We start from the raw sequence: 27,510 nt of genomic DNA, 5'->3' as shown, positions 1-27,510 counted from the left end.
TTACTTTCTAGATGGTACTCACCAGGAGATGCTTTCCCATGCCTGTCTATGCCTGAGAGCACCCCAGAAGACTAATTCTTCATCTTCACACCCATGTTGGGCACAGAGCCTGTTAGAAGGCAAGTGGGAAGAAGGGTGCAGAAGAGTTCAGGGTCCACTATTGAAAGTCTTAAGTCCTTTCTCACGCAGTTGTGAGGAAGGATTTTTGTGTCACCAACTTTCCACCACTTTCTTCACCCCCTGAGGCACACACAACCTTGCAGAGGTAAGACAAAATGGTAGTTAGCCAAGAGCGTGAACTCTGCAGGGAGGCTGCCTGTATTGGGAGCTTCCATCTGCCACAGTCCAGTGGTGACAGTAATGCTGCCTGTGGGTATGAGATGCAGTTCAGTTAGTAAAGTGTCTGCCAGCATGCGCAGAATCCTGGCTTCCAGCCCCATGTAAACCAGGTGTGGTGGTGTAAGCCTGTAACTGGAGACAAGGAGATCAAGAGCTCAGGTCATCCTTTGAGTCCAGCCAAACATGCAGGCACAAACAAAAGAAAACAAAAAAGAAAAAAGCACCTGTTACAGGGTTATTGATGGAGTAAGTGAATGTACATACAATACTTACCAGGCAGTGTTAGCTGTTACATCATCACTCTGTGGAAACAGCTGTTAAGTTTACTGAAATGAAAATTAGAATATATCTCTAGGAAAGTATTGGTGTAATTCTGAAGTCATAACCAGATGTGTGAAATAATGACCATTCTAGGTTTTTCAGATCATGGTTCAGACAAGGGTCATGCCCGTCAAGTGCAATAGTAGGGATTGTGAGGAGTTGGCATAACTTATTGTAAAGTTGAAACTTAGAAATTTTGAGGGTCTCTGTCCTTATATCAACATATCTGCTTTTAATTGTTGCTATGAATGTCAGTAAACTTTGGTAGGATACATGCTGAGCGCCAGTCAGTGCCTCTGTAGAGGTAACTGTTATTTTCTTCTGGGTTGTGTTGCCAGTGATAGAGGTGTTTCTGGTTAGGAATGAGTACCACATGAGATGAAAAGTCTCAGTGAAAGCAGAGAAGTAATTTCTAACTTCCTTACCTAGTAAAAGAAGCCTTCTTATTAAGAAAAGTACACAAGACATTACTTAAATGTAAGAGTGAAGTTAATGTCTTTAACGTTTTTCCCTAAGGACCAGAGTAATGCGGAGCAGCACGCAGATGGAATTATAGTAAGTCTGATGTGGTCTCTGTCCCTTTGCTCTCGCAGCGCGTGGTAACCAGTCATGTCAAGAGAAGCCTGAATTTCCGTTCACTTTCAGCACAGACTCCTCTCTTCACCTGCTCACTGCTTTTTGTTTAACTCTTGCGATTTTTCTTGAGCTCCTAAAGTTGACCATCTTTCAACAATCATTTGGAGGGAAAATGGCAGTCTTAAAATTGTTCTAAGTCTTGGTTCTGTGACTGAATCACTTTGCATGTGTCAGCTTGAAGGTCATTCAGCTTTCACAGGCATTGCTCACCAAACTGCTTTCCTGACCCGACTTTTTTCTCAGATTGAAGCAGACGGAGGGTGTGCAGTATTGAAACATACCTTCATCTACTAAAAATATATGTATATCTATATGTTCCTCTTGTTTGCTTTTTAGATTTTATATGCATTTGTCAATAGTACTGTGTTGCATAATGTATTCTTGGTAGAACAAATAAACATGGATTCTTTGACATAGTTATTTTCTTATTCTTCCTTAGCTTTTTACTGTTCTATTACTCTTAAAATTTTATTTATAAATAAGAAGAAAGTTATGGCTATATTTCTTAGCTGGTAATAAAAGATTTTAATGATTTGAAGCTTGAGGGCTGGGTAGATGGCTCAGTGGATTAAGTGCCTGCCATGAGACCACGAGGACCAGAGTTTGCATCCACTGTACTCACATAAAGACCAGGCATGGTGGCATGCATCCATGGTCATAGCACTGGGGGTACAGGAGAGACCTGTAGGTCCTGTCTCAAAAAATATGGTAGAGAGTGCTAGAAGAAGGCAACCATTGTTGACCTCTGGCTTCTGCGCACAGGCACACATGTGTGTACACACAGGCACCCTCGTACATACACACAAAGATCAGTAGTTTTATAGTTTTAGTGACTTCTGTTGACTATTGCTAATGTAGAGCTGTCAGTGTACCTTAGCTGAGAGTTCTTGCTTAGCATGCGAAGCCTTGAGTTTGACCCATATTCCCTCCTCCCAACACATCAACAGATGTAATGATGACACCTATAATCCTAGCACTCAGGAAGTTAAGACAGAAAGGTTAGGAATTAAAGTCCATGCTCAGCTACATAGGGAGTTTGAGGCCATCCTGAGCTACACCAGACTATCTCGAGTGAAACAATAAGCAGTCTCTTTACCCTAATATTGAGTGCCAGCTTGTCTAAGGCCTGGAGATGACATGGTAGACCCTTGACAATCTCCTCATGGTGCCTTGGAGGGCAGAGCTTGTGGCCTTTACATCTGTTTTGTTCATTATCTATAGGTTTTTAAAATCTTCTTTAGACAGTAGTTAAAGGAATCACTTTTAAAATATAAATAAATATATTGGGATTTTTAGTTGTATTCAAGGTGTAAGCCCTGGTGACTGGCACACCACAGCTTCATGGCATCAGCACAGTGCAGTGTGGTCGGCCTTGTGGGCGGGGCTATGTGCATGGTCCCCAAGAAGACCCTTTACAGATGCAAGGGTTGGTTGTTTTTAATCTCTTTTCCCTTCAAAGATCAATTCATTGTGTGTAAAAATAGACAGGGTTTTAGAAAGCATACCACACATGTTTAATCCTTTGCAGTTTTAAGAACATTGGGAAGATTCATGTGTAGCAAGATTAAACTTGTAGAAAACAATCTTGAGTCTTTTTGTATAAAAGTTTCATTTTGAAGATGGGAAGCCATGATACAGACTGAGAGCCAGTGCTCGGGCTATGCAGTAGTCCTGCCTCTTACTGTCCTCTCCTGGCCTTGGGCTTGGCTTCTGCATGCTAGTTATTTCTTAGACTCTTCAGTGGAAAAATAGTGTGTTTTCATTCATGTGGATCAAAGTATTAGTGAAGGGGACTTTGCCTTTGTTTGGTTTTAGAGTCCTGGGGATCAAGCCCAGGGCCTTATTATGTTCGGTGAGTCTCCACCACACAGCTGCAGCTTGGAGTCCTCAGAGAAGAGCACGAGAGACAAGCAGTTTTTTTCCAGAGCAGCCTCAAGGCTTGTCAGAATAATAGTCAGAAAGCCATTAGAGCAGTGGTTCTCAGCCTTCCTGATGCTTCAACCCTTTAATACAGTTCCTGTGCTGTGGTGACCCCAACCATAAAATTATTTTCGTTACTACTTCACAACTGTAATTTTGCTCCTGGTAGGAATTGTAATTAAATATTTTTAGAGATAGAGGCTTGTTAGAGGGATTGTGACCCACATGTTGAGTCCTGCTACATTGAGGCTATATAATCCAGGCTCTTCTTCCATTTTACTCACTGGGGGAAACTGAGCCCAGAGAGAATGAGAGGCTTAAGTACTGCAAGGAATGAAAATGCCAGGTCTCAGTTTCAGTACATTGTCTACTTCCCTTTGCTAAATTTTTGATTATTTGAGATTATCATGGTGTCATCTGTAGGTGTCCTTTGCTTTTTCAGTTAATATCTGTGCTAACTAGAATCAGAATTCTTATGTTCAAATTATTTCATTTAAGAAAATGAGATTGAATACTTTTTAAAATAGAGAAGAGTTTTGATAGCATGACAAACAATTTAGACATTAAATGACAATACTTTAAAAAAAAAACCTCTACCATTATCTCAGTTTTTGTTGCTAAGTGGTTTTTAAAGTTTTATAGATACATTTGGGGTCCTTCAGTAGCACAAATATTATTTAAACAAACCAGGCATGGTAGCAAACCTCTGTACTCATAGCATGATGGAAGCTGAGGCAGGAAGATAAAAGTTTGAGGCCAACCTGGCCTACATGCTGAGTTCCAGGCTATCCTGAACCACAGAATAATACCCTGTCTCAAAATCTGTCCTTTTAATTGATTATCAAATTAAATTTACTCAGACTACCTCCCTCTTTAAAAAAACAAAGTGAGTCTGGGCAGGTGGTGCACACCTTTAATCCCAGAAGACAGAGGCAGGTGGATCTCTGTGAGTTAGAAGCCAGCTTGGTCCACATAGTGAATTCCAGGACAGCCTGGGCTACAAAACAAAACAAAGAACAAAGTGAGCACGCTGTGAGGTTTGGGTTAAAGTGCATCATGCTGTCAGAATTAACTTCTTGATTTGGAATCAGAGAAGTCTAGATTTTTGTCCTTACCCTACATGGTCACTACATGTTTGAGCACCCAACCCCCAAAAAAAGTCCTCAAGGAAGGCTTCTTCCCATGCTCTGTCGAAGGCCCCCATTGTGGGAGTGTAGTGAGACACCTCCACTGCGTGGCGTACAGCTGTGCGGGAGATGGGGTCCCAGCGGTTACCTCGTGACTGGTGTCATGTTATAAGGGGCAGTGCTGTGGTGAGGTAAGGGTGCGGAGCACTCAGTGGAACTGAGCTGGTGTTTGCTTTCTTGCCCCGCAGGTTTCCCACTTAGCTTCTTTGATGACAGTGATTCACTCATTCTTCCTCCTTTCTGTGCTTCACTGGGAGGAACTCTTACACCTGTGTATGAAAAAGACACACTTCCCTTTGTGTTACCTATGTCCTCTCCTGTGGATTTTGCTGTTAGAAATGTGGCATATTATTGTTTGGGGGGAAGCATGAGAACAACATTTAATTAAAAATAACTCTGCTGTGTTTCTTATCTCAGAGTACTATTAATCCTGTAGATGCAATATACCAACCTAGTCCCTTGGAACCTGTGATCAGCACAATGCCTTCCCAGACTGTCTTACCTCCAGGTACAGTATTTGGAATCATGTTTCACAGAGTAGTAGATATGAAAAAATTAATTTGTTTGATAATCGCACTACTCTCAGATTTTCTATATATTTAAAAAATAGTAGCCATCACATACTACAGCTGAAAATGGGCTGGGAAGAGAAGACAATATCTGGGGTCGATGGAAGGAGCTTTGGTTGATAGAGGTGGAGGGCAGCACAGCAGTGAAGGTGTCGCTTTGCTGATAGGACTGAAGTCTATGACTCAGCATTTGTAGACAGTGGGAGACTCCTGATCTAGTTAGTGTAACCCAGCAATATGCAAATGTGGGGTATTCTTTATCATTCTGAACAATATAAATATTTTACCACAGTAGACATTAATGAGAGAGAATATATATAAATTGTAATAAGAGGCCCTACTATCTGAGAGGAGACTAGTTAATACTATTTAAAGAAATAGAATTAACAGAAGCTAGGTATGGTGACTCATACCTGTGTCTTAGCACTCAGGCAGGAGGATCCCCAAGAGTTGAGGCTAGCCTGAGCTAATAATGAACTCTTTTCTCAAAAATCCATTTGTTGCACCATATAGTTCTGTGTTCTCGCAATGACTTAGTAAAACCACAGACTACACTGTATAAAGAAAAGGAGGTCCTTCATAAAGAGACCAAATGAAGTCTTTTATGAACTGCTCTAGGATGAACTTACATCACTGAGCCCTAACAAGGGAGAGTGGGCCCTGAGTCCGATCTTACAGGGCTTGGGTGTCAGGTGCACACTGCTGTCAGAAGCCTTAGGTTTGACAGAGCAGTTGTGCTGGGTGTTGGCCTCTCTGACCGCTTGTGCTGGTGCCGAGAGTGTCAGGTACTATGAGGGGCTCAGAGACCATAAAGAGAAATAACTTGAATTTGACTCAGTATAGAAAAATCCAGATCTAGGAGTTTTATATTCCAAACAATTGCATTTCTAACTTATTTCACATATTCAAATCTAGAACCTGCTCAGTTGTGTAAGTCAGAGCAGCGTCCATCTTCCTTACCTGTTGGACCTGTGTTAGCTACCTTGGGACATCATCAGACTCCAACACCAAATAGTACAGGTACAGGTTTGTGTGACCTTTATTTCTTGTGACTTTCCATTAATGTGGGATTGTGTTTGGCTTCTAGTGGGGAAAAGGATGAAGAAATGTAATAGCTACTAGCACTAACAATAGTTTTTAATTAGAGTTCCTTCTCGAATTGGGTAACTTTGTGATTGATCCAAGAGCACTAGTAATTATAATTTTAATTTTTTAGTGTAGGGCTTTCTTTGTGTACCCTTTACTTAGGGCTCCTGATTGAATATTAAAAAACAACAACAGCAACAAATTGCTCACTTTAGACTTGGACGTTTTCTCATGGAAAAGGCATATGGTAGTATGTAAGTGCAGACTGGAGTCAAAGGCCTTGTTGATGCTCCCCCTCATTTACGTGTGCACCTGCGCCTCTTGTGTGCAGTTTTGTTCTTCTCTGTTCTAACTCAGTGAAGTCGTGTGTTCCTGTGCCTGGCTCTCTTAACAGAGATGATTGAGAGTTTCCTATGTTTACATGGTTCAGCAACGTTCTTTTTGTAGCCACCTGGGTGGTTGTTACCGGTTTGCCCACTGATGATTAGGTGACTCTAGTAATTTCTTTGTAGGGTGATGTATCAGTGATTCACCTTTTAGCAAACATTTATCAGTCCCATTCTTGTCAGTTTTATATAGTTAACTATGTTATTTTATATTTTATTTATTTATAATGGTCTTTTCTCTTTCTCTGATATGCAGGGCTACACCCATGTTAGATATTAGATTTATTTCTTCCTTTAAAATCAAGTTTGCATTGTGTTACCTGTAGAATCAGACTCAAGGAAGTACAGTTACTACTTTTGACTCTGTTCAACCAGGAGATTTAAAAACTGTAAGTCCTGGTGAGCAGGTGGGGGCTTGGTATCTCTTGTCACTCCACAGACACTTTCTTGGTAGAACTTTTCTGTGTTAACAGTGAAAAATTATCATGTGACTTTAGCCCATATTAAATTTGGGGACAATGAGTGGTGCCTTTCATATTTAACAAGATTAATACCTTCTAAATTTCAAAAGAAAAAAAATGAGCCAACAATAGTTCCTTTACTTGGGAAATGCCAATAAACAATTTCATTGAGACTAAGGTTTTTTTTTGACTCCTGTATTTTATGGACTATGTCATATTTTAGCTTAAAAGCAGAATCTGTAGCTGAGTGTAGTGATACACAGGTATCATGCCAGCATTGAGAAGCTGGATCAGGGGGACACTGCAGGCTTGAGGCCAGCCTGACCCGTATAATGAATTACAGGCTATCCAGGGCTACCATAGCAAGAGGTTCTGTTTCACAAAACCAAAATGAAAACAAACAAACAAAAAAGCCCATGAGCTTTTCTTATTTTTTTTTGTATGATATATGTTCAGATTGTGAAATGATCAAAATTTCCTCTACTTGGAAATACATAAAACTGGTTAGTAAATGAAAATGTGACAAACATTTCTGTATGCCAACTAATTTTAATATAAATTATTTTCAGAGGGTGAGGGTTATCTTCTGAGAATTATTTCTGAAGAAGATACTTCAGAGTATCCTAACATTTTGGAGATATGTTTAAGGACAATGAAAATTAAGTTAGCATATGATTTCTGTGTGGTTGTCCTCCTAATTTCTCTATTTTTCCATCTCTTTTCTTCCTTTTCTGGCATGGAGAAGAAATACATCCTTTAATGAGAGGTCGTGTTGAAATCTTAGTACTTGAGCTTGCAGTCCCAGTCCAACTCTTTTCCTATGCTTTGTTATGTGGTCACCAGAGTATTTGTCGTTAATTTTTGTTTGTTTGTTTCGTGTTTTCCTGTTCCAATAAGAGTTTCTTCGGTCTCTTAGTTTTGCTATTGAGGAACAGAGAGAATTTTAATTATTTGGTAAGGAGAGTTACCTTTGGAATTTCTGCGATAAGTTTTACTTTAGAGAACAAGCTGTTTTATCTAAAAGGAATCTTTGTGAACTAGTTGGTTTGTTTATTAACCTGAACCTAACAAGTTACAAGAACAGGCTAAAAGTCTGGGGGTAGGTCTTCATTTGCTTTTGTTGTTTTTGGCAGGATCTCTCTACGTGGCCTTGGCTGGCCGGTAACTAACTAGATAGAACCAAGCTGGCTTTGAATTACAGAGATCTGCCTCTGTCTCCAAAGTGCTGGGATCAAAGGCTTACACCGTCATGCCTGGGTTCCTTGGCTTTTGATTGGTAGCGGTAGCAGTAACTGAACTTCAGTTTCCACCAGGCATCTACAATAGATTAGCCTCAAATAGCCTGACAGCTGTCAGACATTGAGTGACTTAGTCTCAGTACACTGGTGCTTGCTTGTTCTTGCTTTATTACTGAACAGTGTACCAAACAGTCACTTCAGAGATTAGACTTTCCCCGCGAGGGCTCTCCATAGTTCTGGATTCTGTAGTTAGACTTCATCACTAGAAAGATGCTCTTCTCTTCTTCCTTTTCTCCATCTTTCCCTTAGTAGCTCTGTTTTACCTCTGCTCCGAGCCATAGGCACCTGACTTAGGTTTAGGCAGAAGGGTCTGGGCTTCATGGGGATGTTTATATTTACTAAGACGAGTGCCATGAAGAATGAATATGAGTGTGGCACCCTGAGCGGTCGTGTAGGCTTCGTCTTGCATTTCCACAGGCATTAGTATCTGAGTCTATAGTAGAAAGATCGATCCTTGGCTCCCACTGGTGCCAGTGTCTCTTGTCAGATGCCAAACACCAGCATGTGTATAGTCAAAAGAACCCCTTTCCAACACAGAATACAAGTTAATCTTGAATTACAGAGTGGAGGTATGAAATTTTTTCCATTTGTTTAAAAGGCCATATCCAGTCTGGGGGATGTTACTGCTCAGCAGGAAGACATTCTCCTAGTATGTATGAACCCTTGGGATCAGTCTTCAGTACCATAAAAAGAATAAAAAGACTGTACCCCATCTTGTAGTACAAGTTGCCTTCTTATTTTCATTGTTTAAGTGTTGAATAAAAGAGTAATATAGAGCATTTTATCAATTTAACTAAACTCGGTCTTGACTTTAGAAAGGTCTGTTGTGGGCCCATCTCCCCAATTGCCATCTTTTTCCCTAATTGAAAACTTTTGACTCCTAGGCAGTGGGAATTCACCACCTAGCAGCAGTCTAACTCCTCCCAGCCATGTCAACTTGTCTCCAAATACAGTCCCAGAGTTCTCTTACTCTAGCAGTGAAGATGAGTTCTATGATGCTGATGAATTCCATCAAAGTGGCTCATCCCCAAAGCGCTTAATAGAGTAAGTATGTGAGTAATGTATGCATTCAAATGGATCCTGCTTTCTAAACAATGTGGTCTTTGGACTGCTCTTAGTGACACTTGCCTTGCTCAGTCTGTGAGAGGACTGCTTGCATTTTGCAGGCTTATTGAGCAATAAGTATTGACTTGTACTCCTGACTTAGTAAAACAAACTGAATAAATGACATCAACTGTGATAACGTGCTAGTAATGTCATGTCAGCTCTGTATATTCCTTTAGTGGCACTGTCTTCAGGAGGAGGATCCAGTGAGAACTGAGTAAGCTGTAAGGTATTATGAAAGGGGAGTCACTGTCACATGTGCTTGTATTAGAGTGGGACATTTAACAACTAAAGCAGGGATTTTACTGGGTGGTGGAATGATAGAAATAACTTAGTTTGTTGAAAAAATATAAATATATATATTATATATATATATTCCATGACATGTGGGGTTATTTATTTGAATGATTATAAAATGGAAGCTTATAAATAATAGGATTTTATTTCTCACATTTCAGTCCAAAATCTGAGGTGTCTGTGATAGAATTTGCAGCATTAATGGATAGGCTCTGCAAGTCAGGTCATGATGACATGGACAAAGTGGCCCTCGTCTTTGGTTACTCCATTAGCAGTGCTGTGGAGCATTCAACAGACAGGATTCACTGCTGGTGATTGGCTTTGTTTTGGTTTGTTTTGGTTTGGGTTTGGTTTTTTTGTGAAGGCATAATTGATAGTTGCATGAACATCTGTGTACTTCAAACCATCAGCACAATCTCAGATGCACAACCATTTCAAAGTTCTGTTGTGTCCCTTTGCCCTCTCCCACTGCTGACCTCCTTGTGGACAAGCGATCACTGATCTCTTTTCTGTCACTAGATACTTTTTCTTTCTTTCTTTAAGAGTGTTGGGTGTATATCCAAAGGATGCTCAGTCATGCCACAAAGACATGTGCTCAATTATGTTCAGAGCAGCATTGTTTGTCATAGCCAGAAACTGGAAACAATCTAAATGCCCCTTGACCAAAGAATGGGTAAGGAAAATGTGGTACATTTACACAATGGAGTATTACACAGCAGAAAAGAATAACGACATCTTGAATTTTGCAGGCAAATGGATGGAACTAGAAAACATCATTTTGAGTGAGGTAGCCCAGATACAGAAAGACAGTTATCACATGTACTACTCATAGGTGGTTTATAAACATAAAGCAAAGAAAACCAGCCCACAAATCACAATCTCCAAGAACCTAGACAACAATGAGGACCCTAAGAGAGATATTCATAGGTCTAATCTACATGAGAAGTAGAAAAAGACAAGATTTCCTGAGTAAATTGGGAGCATGGGGACCCTGAGAAGAGGGTTCAAGGGGAGGGGAGCAGAGAAAAATATAGAACTCAATAAAAATAATAAAAAAATAAAACCTAAAAAAAAAAGAATGTTGCAGGGCTGAGGTATAATTGAGTGGTGCCTGCCTAATGTGTGTTAAACCCAGCACTGGGGTGGGGCAGAAAGCAGTACCAACAACAAAAAGAGCAAAAATGATGTTGTATTAATGGGCCATACAGTCAGTGAGCACTTTTGCCTTCTTTTACACAGCATTTTATTTTGAAGTTCCTTCATGTTATCCCTGTATTGCTATGTCACTAGCATATTCCTTTTTATTGCTGGGCATTTTTCTGTTGTAGGAGTATATACTACACTATTTTGTTCATTTATTGATAGGCTGCCAAGCTGTTAACAGATTTTTAGTTGTTAACAGATTTTTAGTTGTTAGAAATAAAACTGCTATAATATCTTTTGTGCCCTTCCCCAAAGGCATGAATATAAGGGCTTGATTTGTTAGTAGTAGCTCAGTGCAACTGAAGTGCAAGGTACATGGTTTTGTTTGGTAAGCTTTTAGGAATTTTGAACATTGTCCTATGAATGTTGGCAGTTTCTGGCCAGGTCTGCATTTTGTGGATAGGTGCCTCAGATTGTGTAGTGTTGCGGGATGGTGCTTACTGCCTATAGAAAGAGAAGACAAAACCTGGTAGTAGACTTAAGAAGTTCAAGTGACCTGCCCTGTGGTGGTCCCTGGGAATGGCCAGTGCTGGAGTGAAGATACTGAGCAGGAAGGTTGGCAGGCCCTCTGATAGGTTTTTCATTAGAAAACATTTGACTTGTTTTCCTCCATTAGTTGAAATCTAGCTACATAACATTGTACAGAAAAAGTTTGACAGGTGTTAGCTAATTAAATAACAGACTTATCGACCTCTGTACAGGTAGGTTGCTATGGTTCAGATGCCTGAATTCTAGAATCTCTGATACATTGCCTTCTGAATCTGTTCTGTTGGGTGCCCTTGGTCAACTTACTTATCCTGTGTACTCCTCAGTTTCCTCATTGGTGAAATGGGGCTAATAATAAGCTCAGTGTGGAGAAGTCTTTGTGAATGTTTAGATGAGAACAGTGTAAGTCAGATGTGCTGAGCTTAGCATAACTGCTCTCCTAGAAAACACAGACTTTGCTTTCACGTTACTTCTGCTTGTCAGAGGCACAGTTAGCTTTATTTTTGCTAAACATTTCTTCCTGCTTTTCCTGCTTTCTTTGAAGTTGGTATAATTATTGTAGGTTGGGTTTTACTTTGTGTGGCAGGATAAATTTAAGAGACTGATTATATGTGAACTGCACATTTCAGTTAGTCATTGAGAGTTCTTTCACTTAGAAATGTGTGTGGGACTCTTATGTACGTGAATTAAGAACTGGAATTCATCTGTAATAATGTCTCAAAACCAACAGTTGTCAGGAAAACAACTGGTAGCTTGTGAAGTTCATTTTAGTGAGGGGAATTTGACTTCTAATTTGAGGAAGTAAATTAAATATGGTCTAGATTAACACCTGGCGTGTGAGTTGGGGGAGGAAGGGGTGAAGGCCAGATGAACAAGAGTTAGGTTCTCTTTTTCTCTCTCTTGCTCTGTGTCTTCTAATCCCTCCCCCTTAGCTTTCCAAGTTTTTCATGTTTACTATTTTTAATTCATTTCTCCCACCTCAAATTCATGACCTTTTTCTTTAATATTATTACATACATACTCGACATGTAGTCATATATGTGTGTGTATATATATGAATAAGCATATAAATAACCTGCTGAGTCCATTAGTATTGCTTGTGTATGTGTGTCCTTAAGGCTGACCTTGGTATTGGATAACTAATTAGGGGCGCTCCTTGGAGAAAACTTGAATCTCCCTCTCTCAGTAGTTGTTAATTACTTGTATCTCTTTGACTAGGGGCGAGAGTTCCTCCATCCACATCAACTGGCATTGTCACTGTTGAATCTTGTTAGGTAGCCATTTTGTTGAGATATTATGGGTGTGTCTTCCCTATTATATAGAGAAGATAAAATTTTGCAGCACACATCCTGGTCGTCTGGCTCTTAAAATCTTTCCCTCACCATTACAACCCCCTTAATGTTCCCTGAGTCTTGAGTATGGCATTTGTGTGGTAGGTGTATCAGTTGGGGCTGGGTATCTCAAGGTCAGTTGCTCTCTGTCTGCATTTTGACTTTGTTATGTTCTCTGCTAGAAAATGAAGCTTTTGATGTGAGATGGGAGCTGCATTTGCCCATTGTAAGGATATATATTTAGACTGCAGTTAGAGAGAATAGTTAGAGGGAAAGTTGGGAAAGTAGCTGTAGTAGGTTCTTCTGTAGGTCCCATGGCCTCACTGGCCACGGGGAGTTAGCTGGGTTTACAGTATTAGACATTTCCTCTATTGGGTGGGTGTTAAGTCCAGTCAAACAGCTGTTGGTTACCACGAGGCTTCACAGCTGGGTAGGACTATAGATTGTGTATCATCTCTTGTACTCCAAGGCTAGTGCTCAGAGGAGCCCTCTGGGTCAGATCCAGCTCAGTATTCCAAGTCCTGTGTTTTCAGCAATAGGAACTTCTTCAAATTCTGGAATGGCAATAGCAGTAGCCTATGGTGTTTGGGATTTGCTTGGGCTCTCCTGATCAACTCAAAGGGCTCCCCATGTCTCTTACTTGGGGATTGTGTTAGTCTAGGCTCTTGGGGGAGCATTATCATCCTAGGTGACTATCATAACTTCACTTAAACTATACACATATGTATACATGTATACTTAGTATGTAATTTTAGGTAGATATAATATGTTGCAGTATGAATGATTTCTACACTAGCCTAGGATGGAGTATAATAAAGGTTTATTTATTAGGGGTAAACTCACAGAAAGAGTAGTGATTCTTAGTCCTCTGTGTGCTCTGGGAACTGGAACTGAATCCAGCAGCCAAAGGGCCTGCACATGCTTTTTGTCTGCCTTTATAGTACCTGAGACCACACCCAAAGTGGGCCAATATCTTAAAGGCTATTGGCTGAAGGAGTTCCCACAGCACCTCCCACTTTTGTCTAAATAAGAGAGTTCTAAGCCTAATATAAAACTATATATAATAAGAACAAATATCAAGTATAAAAATTAGAATTACAACCAGCATGAACAACATCAAGCAAGAAATATATGCTAAATGTTTTAATAGTTATCCTATCCTAAGGAGTCTAAGTCTTATATTAGAAATGGTTTGACTAAGTCATGAGAGGAAAGTAACTACAGCTCTTTAGTCTTCAACCCCATCAAAGACTTGATAAGGGAGGTAATATTACTTAAGTAAACAGGAAGTGCAATTGAGCAACTTCCAAAAGATACAAGAAATGACAGAGACAATTGGCTACCTGGGCAATCACCCAAAGTCTCATTTGCAGTGTTGGGGCAACCAACTTTGGCTAAGGCCTAGAGTGACTGACTGACAGTTTTCAGAGGCAGTAAAAATTTCAAAACCATCTTACCCTGTCTTGGCAAGTTTTGGCAGTCTTTTTGGTTGTATTCTGTTTATCCATTCTGGACACTGCACTTTATCAGTGGTTGAGGCAGGGGCAGTTCTTTGCCTAAAGGCCAGTTTTGCCAAGAAGAAAACATGCTTCAAGTGGGGTGTGTTTGGTGCCCAACATTCTCTCAGGAATAGATCGGTGCTGCCAGGAGCAATCGTGTCTCAATGTCAACAGAATCCTAAGTTATTTACGTGCCATTTTCTACAGTTCTTTGAAGTGGTTGAAGGTTACCTATCTATGCAGAATACAATCTCTGTGCATTTATAGAACCTGATTATTCTGACTATAAGATGACAATCCTGGATGACTATTGACCTATAATTCTTTTTTTTTTTTTTTGGTTTTTTTTTTTTTTTTTTGGTTTTTTGAGACAGGGCTTCTCTGTGGCTTTGGAACTAGCTCTGTAGACCAGGCTGGTCTCGAACTCACAGAGATCCGCCTGCCTCTGCCTCCCGAGTGCTGGGATTAAAGGCGTGCGCCACCATCGCCCAGCCTTGACCTATAATTCTTAATACCTATATAGTTTAAAGTCTAAGGCTTCATATTAAAATATTAAACAATCTTTTAAACAACTGTGCAGCAAATAAGGACAATGACCTTCAAATGTAAACAATGTGTATTTTGTTCAGAGGTAGAAATATATTGTGCAATATGATAAGTATATACTAAAATTGCATCAGTATACAAAATATCTTAAGCGGAGGTAGAAGCATGCATGCATACAATATGACAAAAATAACTTTGCATAGGTGCACAAATATTATATACAGAAATAACTTATTCAATATAACAAATATAATTTGAATTTATATCAATATACAAGAATCTATACCAGTGTAAATTATCTATAAATTGTCACACATATTAGTGTATGTAAGTGCACACTAACCTACCTATTATCCCTTTTCAAAAGAGATCCCTGGGCCTACTTAATTTACACCCCCAACCCTGTACCACTTATATCCAAGGGCAGATGTCCCTAACCCTGAGGACAAACTTGGTTGGGAGAAGGAATGAGTTCCCCAGTAGTAATATATGATTCCTGTGGCTTTTCAAACATCCTTCCTCCCTCTCCCTGCATTGCCCTCCTTTCTCCCCTGCCTGGTTAAAGCATCCATGTGTCCTGCCTTTCCCTGCCTCTAGAGCATCTTCCTTCCCCCACCTTCATGTTTTTTGTTTTTGTTTTTACTTTTCCTGGCTTCTGCAATTACTCCAGGTTATATACTTATACCTGAAGCTGTGGAGTTAGGAACCACAGATGAGGGAGAATGTGTGGTGTTTGTCTTTCTGGGTCTGTTTTACTTAACTCAGTATAATATATTATATTCCATCCACTTACCTGCAGATTTCATCATTTCATTTTCCCTTACTGCCAAATAGTAATCTGTTGTGTATAAGTAATCATATTTTCACTATCTATTCTATTCATCAGCTGAAGGACATTTACGCTATTTTCATTTCCTACCTGTTGTAAATAGAATAATGAACACAGCTGAGCAATGAGTAGGACGTCTGATCCTTTGGATGGATATGCTTACCATCCTTTGGATGGCTCATTTGGCCTAGTTTTAGCTTTTTGAGAATTCTTCACACTTGATTTTTCTCACTTGCATTCCCACTTACAATAAATAAAGGTTTCCCTTTGCCTGTCTGTCTGTCTGTCTGTCTGTCTGTCTGCCTGCCTGCCTGCCTGCCTGCCTGCCTGCCTGCCTGCCTATCTATCTATCTATCTATCTATCTATCTATCTATCTATCTATCTATCTATCATCTATCTATCTATCTATCTATCTATCTATCTATCTATCTAATCAATAAACTCATTGTTCAGATCCATAGCACATTTTTTTAATTAGGTGTTTTTAGTCTAGTTTTTTTTTTATTTAAGTTTTTTGTATAGCCTGGATATAATCCTCTATCAGCTGTATAGCTGGCAAAGATTCTTTCCCATTCTGTGAGTTTCCTCTTCCTCTGCTGTACAGTTTTTTAGTTTTATGGAGTCCCACTTTTCAGTTTTTGGGTTGGGGAGACATTTCTCACCCTCCCACACAGCCATGTGACTGTGGGAACAGCTCTCCCATGCTTTACAACTTAGGGGCTGGCTCACCCACACCTCCGCCAACAAGGTTGGCTCTATTGTGTTACCCTAGGTGTGGTGCAGGGCCTGCTCTCCCAAGTTTTGCAGCTCGTGGGGCAGGAACAGCTCTCCTGCTCTTGTGACCTCAGGGCCAGTTCTCATATTTGCTTCAGGCATTGGTAGGTGGAGGTAAGGGTGGGAAGGAGGGCAACTCTCCCCCTCCCTTGCTGTCATAAGACAGATGGATGATGGGGACAGCTCTCCCTTGCTCACTACTTCCGGGCTAGCTTGTCTACACCTGTGCCAACAGGGTTAGCTACATTGTGTTGCCTAGACAAGGTGCAGGGCCTGCTCTCTTTGAGTGCTGTAGCTGGTAGGGGTCAGAGACAGCTCTCCTGTTCTTAGGACCACAGGGCCAGCTGTCCCATCTGCCTCAGGTATTGCTGGGCATTTGGGAGGGGCAAGGGGTGAGGCATCTCTCCCCTGCCTGTACAAGACAGGTAAGTGCTGTGGACAGCTCTCCCATGCTCACAACTTTGGGGCTGGCTCACCCACCTTCTGCTAACAGGGTTGGCTCTATTATACTGCCCTGATGAGGTGCAGGGCCTGCTCTTCTTAAGTGTTGCACCTGGTCAAGGGGTCAGTCAGCTCCCGCACCATCTCAGCCTGCTCCCGTCTCCTCCCATTTCTTCAGATATGCCTCTGTTCACAGGACCTGAACTGTTCACTCTCCTCTCTCCCTCCTTCCCTCCTCCCACACAACACCAGATCATACCTCTGCTCATTCTAGTAGTAGTTCTACAAGGCACCAGATGGGACTATGTTTTTCTCCTTGGAGCCCAGGGCAGACAGCCCCAGGCCTGCATATGGGTCTCCTTGTCCTGCTCAGATTGACTTTTAGGCTGGGCTGGGCCACATACTTCCTTAACTCAAAGAGATCCTTATAATGCCCAGCTACCTGGCACCATGGGCAGGTAGGCTCCTGGTTGGTGCATTTGACTGAGTTCCTCCCACCCTGGCTGCATAGCGTTGGGTGGGGACTTTGCTGGAGTCCTGTGGCAGGCTGGGGTTAGGATCCCGGCCCCTGCTTGAGGTCTTCTTTGGCACATTTCATCAGTCAGTCATGTGTTGTTTAATCTCCATGAGTAGTTTGTGTAATGCTCAAGGTTTGTTTGCTGTTGGTTGTAAGTTTACTACATTGTCTGACAGGATACACAAAAATTCCAGTTTTTCTGAATTTGTTAAGATTTGTTTTGTGTCCCAGTATGTGATCTATTTATTTTAAAGAAGCTTTCATGGATTTCTGAGTAGAATATATGCTCTTTGGTGTTTTGGTGGGATAGTTTGTAGATATTTCTTAGGTCCATGAGCTGTATGATGACGTTTCATTCTGAAGTTTGTTTATTTTTTGTCTGGGTGACATATTGGAGAAAATGCGGTCTTGACATCATCTGCAACTGAGCTGGAGTTCATCTTTTGAGTCTTTTCATTGTAGCACTTCACTTTCTGTGCTTCAGAATTTGATGCATGTGTGTTTAGGATTGAAATATCTTCTTGATTAATCGTTCCCTTGATTAAAATAATGTTTCTTTATCTCTCTGGTTAGTTTTAATTAGAACTCTGCTTTGTTGACTATCAGAATAGCAACACTTGCCTGCTTCCCAATCCCATTTACTTGAAATCCCACCCACCTTACAATGTCTTCATTTTAAGGTGATGCTTGCCTGTCTTCACAGCTGAGTTTCTTCCAGGCAACAGAAAGATAAATTTTGTTTTTTAAACATTCAGCTGTCTCATGTCTTTGTTTGGAGACTTGACACTATTAGTGTTTGAAGTTACTATGGAGCAGAGTGATTTGCAGTTATTTCATTATTGGATTTTCTGTTGTTAATAGTACTTTGCATTTGAATGATTACACTTTCATTTTTCTCCTTTGATGGTCTCTTGCTTCTGCTTGTTCCTCTCTTCAGTCGGAAGTATTCCCTCCAGTGTTCTGTGTAGAACTGGGTGGTGGGCCGGGCGGTGGTGGCGCACGCCTTTAATCCCAGCACTTGGGAGGCAGAGGCAGGTGGATCTCTGTGAGTTCGAGACCAGCCTGGTCTACAAGAGCTAGTTCCAGGACAGGCTCCAAAACCACAGAGAAACCCTGTCTCGAAAAACCAAAAAAAAAAAAAAAGAACTGGGTGGTGGTCATGGATCCTGTTAGCCTGCTTATATCGTGGTAGTGTTTTCTTTCTCCCTCACCTATGGCAGATAGTTTTGCTGGGGTCAGTAGTCCAGGTTGCTGGACATTGCTGCAGGTTCTTGAGGCTTTTCAAATGTCCATGGATGAGCTAGCTGTCATTCTGATGGGCGTTCCCTCTTTTGTGACTTGTGGAGTTTGCTGTTGTTGTTCCCCTTCTCTTGCAGCTTTCAGTACTCTTTCTTTGTTCTGTTTATTTGGTGTTTTGACCATGATGTGCTATAGGGAGTGTTTTTTTTTAATAGGGAGGTTTTTCTGGTTCTATTTGGTGTTTTACGTGTTACTTATATCTGTAAATGTGTTTCCTTGATTTATGGAAGTTTTCTTCAGTGGTCTTGCGAAGACCTGGTATATACCATTAGCCTGGGATTCTTCTCCCCTCATCTGTGCCTATACTTCAAAAAATTGATTTTTTAAAATATCTTTTTGAAATTTAATTTTTACTAGGTGTATTTATTTTATGCGTATGAGTCTGTATGTGCACTGTGTGTGTGTGTGTGTGTGTGTGTGTGTGTGTGTGTGTGTGTGGTGCCCACAGAGTCAGGAGAGGGCATTGGATCCTCGAACTGGAATTATGGATGGTTGTGAACTACTATGTGTATGCTAGGAACTGAACCCAGGTGCTCTACAAGAGTAACAAGTGTTCTCACCTCTGAACCATCTCTCCAGCCCCAGACTCGATGTTTTCATATATCCCACAGTTCCCACATGGCCTTAGTGTTTTAATTTTTTATATTCTTTGTTTGCATGCTCTGGTTCCTCTGTTTTATCGCAGGCTCTGATATCTGTCTTCCCCTTGCTCCATTCTAATTGTAAGGCTTCCTCCTGAGTTTTCTCATTGGGCTACTGAGTTTTCAATTCAATCTTTATCTTACTTGGGTTCTCTTCAGTACTTCTGCCTTTACTTGAATTCAGTTTTAAAACTCTGGTTATTTGGTTTATCGTTTCATTTGGCCAGTGTCGGTGTTTTTGTGGTCATCACTTGGGTGATTGTTGCTCTTCAAGCTTATTGAGCTGTGTGTGTCTGCACTAAACTCTGGATTCTTTGATGGCGTTTATGATTATTCTTTTAAGTTCTGTATCCTCGGGTTCATCTAGGTAGTTCTCCCTGGAGAGTGTTTCTGCAGGACTGCTGGGTTTAGGGGAGGATATGCACTGCCTTGGCCTTTCAGATTGTTGTTTGTGAGGAAACCTGGCCATGTGGATGTCTTTCCTTTGTTGTGTGTCTAATGTGAGATTCTAGGTCTCTCTGATGAGTGGAACTTTTGTTTGGTTATTGTCCACGCTTGAGTAATTTCATCTGATGTATGAGGAGTTGATTGGTCAGTCTTCAGATATCAGTGTTGATTCTGAGTTGGAGGAACAGGTGATTCCAGTTCAGTGTTAAACAGGAATTTATGTAAATTGGACAAATGACTGAATTTGCTTGCACTGATATGCAAGCAGTGCTACCCAAAGCTATGCCTGCGTGTGTGGGGATAGTGTGGGTGGAACAAGAGTCTTGGACACTTACTAGACAGCATGGTGCAGGCAAGGCCTGCGGGCTGGGGACAGCACGAGTGAACAGCGTGACGGAAGCAGTTGAGAAACCACTAACAGTTTTCCTAAAGAAATTTTTAAAGATTTAACATAATTTCATTCATGTTTGCCTAGGGATGGAGAAACAGATCACTCAACAAAATCATACAGTAAAAGTGGGAGGGGGAGTCTTATGTGCAACTTTTAAACTACAGTAATGATATGCTTAATGACTGTCATGAACAGTACAAGCTTAGCAAATAACCACTTCGACAAAATTGCAAAGTAAAAGGCTGATTTTCTTATTTCGGCTGTCGTTTTATATTTAAACAGAATTTAAAGTCTCTTTAAACAATAGCTATTTTCTTTTTGTTATTACAGTGTGTGTGTGTGTGTGTGTACTACAGTCACCTATGAAAGTCAGAAAACAACTTGTAGGAGTCAATTTTCTCTCTTTACCCTGTGTATTCTAGGACTGAACTCAGATCACTGGGTTTGGTGACAAATGTCTGAACCCTCTGGGACACCCCACCAGCCATTAACTATCACTCTAAATATAGCAGGAGTGAAGATCTTTTGTCAGCCAGTAGATTGAGCCACATCACTGAAGTCTTTTACAGTAAACCTAGCAGCACACAGGGAACTGCTGACAGCGTCACCGCAAGTCTCTGCTCTGGGTAAAGGTTGCTCTTGCCATGCTGATGGTAATTGCGTCATAGGTGTGTCTGTAAGACCATGTGCACAATTCTGGCCCCTCTCACTCTTCCCTCTGTTTGGTTCTCTTCTCTCTCTTCTGTGCCTCCTGCCCCCCTACACACCCATGTGCCAGCACCGTGTTGAGCCTGGCATTTCAGGCTCCTCTCGTCTCTCAGTCCTTATTAGACTTGGACTGTCTCAGTTTGGTTCTCACCCTCATGGAGAATATAGATGCTTTTGGCCAAACTAAGTTCTTTTTATTGTTGTTGCTGCTGCTGCTGTTGATTTTACTCAGTTGCTTTCTGTTTGTGATGAGGCTTTGAATACTCTGAGCTGGGTGTGCTGGCTAGTGCTGGCTATGGCCTCCTAGCCCTGGTGTTCGACTAGTCTGCTCATGTTCTCTGTTGCCCGCCACTGGGTTTGGAGCCGGAGCTGTGACCCCTGTTGCTGACTGCTACCTCCAATTGCCTATAACTCAGGTCAAGTTCTTGTCCTTATGTGTTTCTCTGTGTGTCTCTGATAGGAGGGAGTCTGTGCCCTTTCATTACTTACTCAGCTCCTTAGGAACTGTGGAACTGTTGCACAGTTAGGAACTTGTGTTAGAGACGGCATCACTAGCCAGTGTGCTTCCATGACTGTCCGTCAGTGAGAGCTGTGTTGGAAAGAACCTGTGCCAGGTGTGCATTCAAAACAACCTCTGCTTTGCCCCTAGGGCCTCAGGCCTTCATTGATCCCTAGTACATCGCTGTTCTCAGAATGATCGTGCTTCTCTGGGAGGGTTGTTACGAATGCTTCGTAAGTTATACTAGTTAATGTTAGAGCCTAAAACGTTCCCTTATCTTGGACGTACAAGCTAAATACTGTGTACAATCCCATTCTTTGTTCTGAATGGGGTGAGCTGTGGAATGGCTGGAAATGTATCCCATGCATTTGTTTGTTTCCATCTTGAGACTGTTTCACATGCCCGGCTGGGCTGCTGCAGCCATTGGTAAAGAGACAAGGCACAGCATAAATCACAGGCCTTTGGAATTTTATCAGAATAAAATAGGAGTTGAGGTTTGAAGATCAATTTGGTAAAAATCTGATATAATTTAGTATAAAATTGAGTTGGCTTAAAAGATTGACTCTGTTTTAATGATCTGCCATGGGGCCACACATTTTGGCAAGAATTCCCATGCGGTTCTTTGTAAACATAATTTGATTTCCTACCTGGGTCTTTCACTCATTCCATTCCTTCTTATAGATATACTTTATAACCCCCTATGATGTAGCAGAAAGGCAGTGAGTAATTACCTGAGGAGATGGAAACAAGGTATCCTAGAGCACTGCAGTCAAACTAGGATAATGCATACCCTAGTCTCGATTTCACTTTATTAATCTCAGCAGAGCCCAGAGGCCTTTGAGATGGAAGTGTTCCGTACATGCCGTTCTTCATTTGTCTTACAAACCCGGCAGGTGCATAGCAGTAGGGGTGAAGCCTAAACTGTGTGCTGGGGGCCTGGGGTGTCCTGTGGACCCCACAGTTGGAATGAGAATATTGCCCTAGTGCCGAGCGTTGGAGAGAGGCGGTGTGCTGTGCAGGAGCGGGGGTGCTGGGCACTCTGTACTTGCTCAGGTCTTCTGTGAAATAGTTTATTTTCTTAAAGGTCAGAAAAAGACAACAGGGTAAACTATTTAACTAGGGTATATAATGTACAGTATACATAAAGATTTGTGAGAAGACTGGGTATTCTGTAGCATGTTTAAGTGTATGCATTATGAGAAATTTGGCTTATGTTTTTATACTTTACATAATTGCTTGCCCTTGTAATTATTTGGTTTTTGAGGCAATTTCTTACTGTGTAGCCCTGGCTGGCCTGGAATTCTCTGTGTGGACTCAGCTGGCCTTGAACTCAAAAAGAATGGCTTGCTTTTGCCTCTCAGGGATTAAAGGTGTGTGCCACCGTGCCTGGCTGGTTATTTAATTTCTATATGAATTCTTGGGTAGGTGCTCATAAAATCAGTTGCCGTAAATTTATTTGTAAAAATAATATATTTTAAAATGTTGTTAATTGAAATTTACCTTTGAAATGTTGGGGAAAGTATTAATCCTCTGTGGACTACTTCAAGGACCTCAGGAAATAAAAACCTGAGATAAGGTGTGGTGATGTTACCTTTTTAATCTTTCCCCAAAGAGTCTCACTCTGTAACTCAAGCTGGCTTCAAATTCAAAGCAATTCTTCTGCCTCAGCATCCCTGTTGCCGTTTTTGAGGAAGTTGCTGTGACTGGCACATCTCCATGTGCACAAGGAAGTGAGAATGGGAATCTAGGTTTCAGGTTTGGATACAGACGCAGGCATCCCACTGCCTTGACAATGGCCGTGGGCTGGGCTTGACCGACACATCGTGTGCCCAAAGCCCAGACCTCGGTGTGGAATGCAGTGGCTGTTCTGCCATCTGTCCGTGTATAGGTTTCAAGTAACTTGTGATCAGCGTTTTTGTTCCATGCTCTTTCATCAGCTGTAAAGACTGATCTGTCTCCCCACACCCCTTGTCTTTTAATTCAGTTCTTCAGGATCTGCCTCGGTCTTGACACACAGCAGCTCTGGAAATAGCCTAAAGCGCCCAGACACCACAGAATCACTGAATTCCTCCATGTCCAATGGCACAAGCGATGCTGGTGAGGGGCCTGAAACCTTTCTTTTCTTAGAAATCTTCGTAATACTGGTAGGGCACCACCAGCCAATCTAACACCGGCCTATAAGATAGCCTGTTCTGTTGCAGATCTTTTTGATTCCCATGACGACAGAGATGATGAAGGGGAGGCGGGATCAGTGGAGGAGCACAAGAGCGTTATCATGCACCTGTTATCACAAGTCAGACTCGGAATGGACCTTACCAAGGTAGGAACCAAATCTGTCCTTCCATCCAAGTCTTCCAGGTGACACAGGGTACACATGGGTGGATGACCACAAAATGAACATAGCGATCCCACGTGTGTTTTCTTGTCTCCTGTTTCGTGTGTATGTAGATGGCTAAACAAAGCATGGCTGTGGGTGAGGAAAATGCTAGTTGTCAGACAGCAGTGTGGGCTGTATGGACTAAGAACTGAGACTGATTGGCCCCAAATGAGAAATCCTTGCCACCCTCACAATATTTAGATTCTGAACCATATTTAGATTCATGCCCTCTGGCATGAAAATACTTACTGAAAATGAAAATGTTGGAGTCTGACAGGACCCATATCATTTTCTTGCTAATACGTGTCACACTCTGGGTTTGTGCTTCTGTCTGCTGTAACTGTGGGTGAAGGAGTGGTTGTCCCCACATCTTTATGTCTTCTTCTGTGTCACGTCTGTCTTATTACAGTATTACTGTCCTCTAAGAAGCAACTTGATGCATTGCTTCTTAGCTCTGCCTCTTCCTCGTGCCCAGAGCATTTTTCCCTCAGCTGGACCCAGGGCGTTTTAATCTTAATCTTGTGTGATGTTTGTTATATTCCAACTAAGATATAAGTGCTAGTGTGTCACACTGACGGATGGCAGAAATCTGTGCAGAAGAAGCACATGGAATTGTTGAGACCCTTCTGGGGTTCCACATCTGGTGGGCGGGGCCCTGGGTGTTCTGAACCAGAGCATCTTGGGAAAGGGTTTAGTAAAGCACAACTGAGGACCCGTGGTGGGTGTCATGGGATGGATGTCTTCCTGCTATGCAGAAATCTGTTTCTCGTGGAATTCGATCCTCAGGAGTCAAATGTGTGTTTTACAGGTAGTTCTTCCAACGTTTATTCTTGAGAGAAGATCTCTTTTAGAAATGTATGCAGATTTTTTCGCCCATCCGGACCTGTTTGTGAGGTACTTGGCTGAGCACAGCAGTTTGTAGTCTTTACAGATATTACTTCTTGGTAGCCTTCCTTCCAGGTGGCCAGCCGGGCCCTCTGTATTCTTTCAAGCATTTGGGGTAAAAGTTGAATCTTTTGAGGGCCTGCTGCTTAGGTCTTGTAGTGGAGTGGGGGGGAGCCATCAAGTCAGTCACCTCAGAAGCCTCTTTAAAGCCAGCTAGCTAACAGGTGGGCAGATGGAGTTTAAAAGGTCAAGACTGAACTTACTTGAAATTCAGTTAATTTTCTTAGCAAACCTTTCTAACGTCCTTGTCATTTGGAAGGTACTTTGTTATAACCTGAAGCAAGGAAAAGCTGGAGAGTGCAATTATTGCCTGAATCATAAGCTGTAATGTAAAGCCTGCGGTCTGCGCTGTGTGCACAGGGATTGGCGAAGGCTCATTGCTTTTTGTTAGCAGCAGGCAAACTTTCTTAACAGGAAATATTCTAGTCCATATTCTGTAACTGCATCCCTTGTTGTGGAGGAATCGTGGCTTCCTGAAGCCATATGCACATCACTGAGGTCTCATAGTCAATGGACACACTAACCAGAGAAGGGCGAGGAGAGGGAGAAGGAGCAGAAAGCGAGATTTAAGAGTCATGTTACCAGTTCTCAAAGTGCAAGTATTTAAAAAAATCTCTGGTAGTATTCAGTAAATTTAATATATAATTGACAGACGATACCTTTTTGTATTGCTTTCAGGGGAATCAGATGCCTAACCACAGTAGCAGGGATGTGTGTGAGAGAGAAAGACAGACAGATACTTGGCCTAGTTTGGACTTTTGAAATTTCTAAGCCCACCTCCAGTGACATACCTTCTCCAGCAAGGACACGCCTCCTAATCCTCCAAACAACTGATGACTGGGGACTAAACATTCAAACATTTGAGCCTGTGGTGGAGGGGGGCATTCTCATTCACCACGACACCATGCAAACACTGAACACAGCAAAGTCTTATGGCTGTATTAGCATCAAAGGGGCAAAGAAGATAAATGTTCTGTAGTCCCAGCATTCAGGAGGTAGAGGCAGGAGCATTGCTGTATGTTAGAGACCAGTTAGCATACATAGTAAGCACTTGGGCTAAAGAGTGAGATCCTATCTTAAAACAAGCAAATCCAGAGACAAAATAAAGACAGTTTGTAATGATGAAAGAATGAATTTATCAAGGAAAAAAATATAAAGATACACACACACACAACTTCAAGATCTATGCAGCAGGCCTAGCATAGCCCAATAGTAAGGTGACCTAGCAAGTGTGAAGCCCTCACACGATCACCAGTACCACCCCCAATACCAAACAAAACAAGAAAAACCACAGGGAGAAATAAGCCAGTCATTTCCTCTAGAGTCGACTGGAGAGTCACCCCAAGAAATCATAAAGGCAGAAGAGATGCTCAGTGGTTGGGAGTTCTGGCTGCTCTTCCAAGGATCCCAGGTTTGGTTCTCAGAACCCAGACATCTGCAGCTGACAGTCATCTGTAGCTCCAGTTCCTGGGGATCTAACACCCTCTTCTGTCTCCCACAGGCATGAGGCATGCATGTGGTGCATGTACATACATGCAAGCAAAGTGCCAGTACACATAAAATACAAAATAATAAAATTTAAAAAAGAAAATCAGTAATCTCATAGAATATCTGAATCAATTAAAAACAATTATAATTACATAATGGCTTTTTGACCATAAAAGAATTAAGCCAGCTGGATGTGGTGGCGTAAGCCACCTGTAATCTCAGCTCTTAAAAGAACTAGGTAGGAGAATTAACTCAAATTAAAGGCCAATATGGCCACAGACTAAGACCCTCTTTCATAAACCAAGCCATGTTTAAATTAGTGGTTGGTGGTTTGGAATATAGGGAGTCTCTCCAGCAGTGAAGCAGCACCCCTGCATAAAGTCCTAGAATAAGCAAAGCAAGATTTGGCTCCCAAAACTAGCAGCAGAATTTGCCTCAGGAGGGCATGAAGTGTGCAGAGGGAGCTGGGGACTCTAGGAATGAGGGAAGTTCTAACTGAGTGATGACTGACTAAATGGATATAAACATTTGCTAGAGTATTCTAGCCAAACAGTAAGTAAACGAAGTAGTCGTACATGTTGTACTTTGGTGTCCAATTGGGATCAGCATCCACAGTACATGTGGCCCAAGGTAGACCAACCATGCTGCATGCTACACCAGTGTTCATCCTGCCTAAGGGTAGAACATCACATTAGTCATTGTCTTTTCCAGCATTAGTGACCAGAAGGATCCCAGGGATCGAATGGTTCAGGTTGTGAAATGGTACCTCTCAGCTTTCCATGCCGGAAGGAGAGGATCAGTAGCCAAAAAGCCGTACAATCCTATCTTGGGCGAGATCTTTCAGTGCCATTGGACACTGCCGAACGATGCTGAAGAGAGCGCAGTGAGTTCTCCATCTCTCTCTCTCTCTGCATGTGTATGAGAGAGTGTGTGTGTGTGTGCATGTGTGTATGTGTGTGTATTTCTGTGAATGTGGTTGAGTGTGTGCCATAGACACTTGTGTGCTCAGAGTCCAGCTCCAGGAGGCAGCTCTCTCTGTGTGGATCTGGGGAGTGAACTCAAGACACCTGGCAGCAGACACCTTGTCTGGCTGAGCCTTCTGGTGGTCCTGTGTTATGGTTTTCAGTTATTTCACACTGTGTGAAATGATTTAAGATTCCCTTTATCAGGATCAAATAATGGTGAAAGCAATGATCTCAGATGCTCACTATTGAAAGAGCATTGTTGATGAGCGTTTCTGTAAGTAGAGGGGAGGTGAAAGAGTAGCATGGTCTGAGGATGGGCATTGAGTCAAATTACCACAGCCTTGTACACTATAATGCTAAGTTTGTGACTTATTGGGGTCTTGGTCTTGCTTTGAGAAAAGATCATTATAATGATTTTATGAAAACTAAATTTGGAACCACAATGCTTAAAGAGGCAGTATTCTAGAAAAAGCAGCTGGTTCCAGCTGCATGTGCAAGGTGAAATTGATGCGTGGAGAG

General features: G+C 41.7%; 1 protein-coding gene across 31 annotated transcripts in view; it reads left to right on the top strand.

Annotated features, from left to right (window-relative positions):
• Osbpl9 (oxysterol binding protein like 9) overlaps window positions 1-27,510 on the top strand; it is a 137,089-nt gene that overhangs the window by 102,813 nt on the left and 6,766 nt on the right. For 15 of the 31 annotated variants that reach the window (XM_075946314.1, XM_075946313.1, XM_075946315.1 and 12 more), the window contains 7 exons: window positions 4,821-4,911; window positions 5,888-5,992; window positions 9,088-9,247; window positions 23,201-23,313; window positions 23,418-23,536; window positions 24,402-24,487; window positions 26,738-26,909. In XM_075946314.1, coding sequence (XP_075802429.1) covers window positions 4,821-4,911; window positions 5,888-5,992; window positions 9,088-9,247; window positions 23,201-23,313; window positions 23,418-23,536; window positions 24,402-24,487; window positions 26,738-26,909 — 846 coding nt within the window. Of the gene's footprint in view, window positions 1-1,176; window positions 1,216-4,820; window positions 4,912-5,887; window positions 5,999-9,087; window positions 9,248-23,200; window positions 23,314-23,417; window positions 23,537-24,401; window positions 24,488-26,737; window positions 26,910-27,510 lie in introns of all 31 variants that reach the window. The other 16 variants (XM_075946310.1, XM_075946308.1, XM_075946304.1 and 13 more) reach the window with 3 other exon arrangements.

This window comes from Microtus pennsylvanicus, chromosome 13 (genome assembly GCF_037038515.1).
Source record: "Microtus pennsylvanicus isolate mMicPen1 chromosome 13, mMicPen1.hap1, whole genome shotgun sequence".
NCBI lineage: Eukaryota > Metazoa > Chordata > Mammalia > Rodentia > Cricetidae > Microtus > Microtus pennsylvanicus.
Note: the sequence above shows the minus strand (reverse complement) of the source record. Positions and strands in the feature narration are given on the sequence as shown.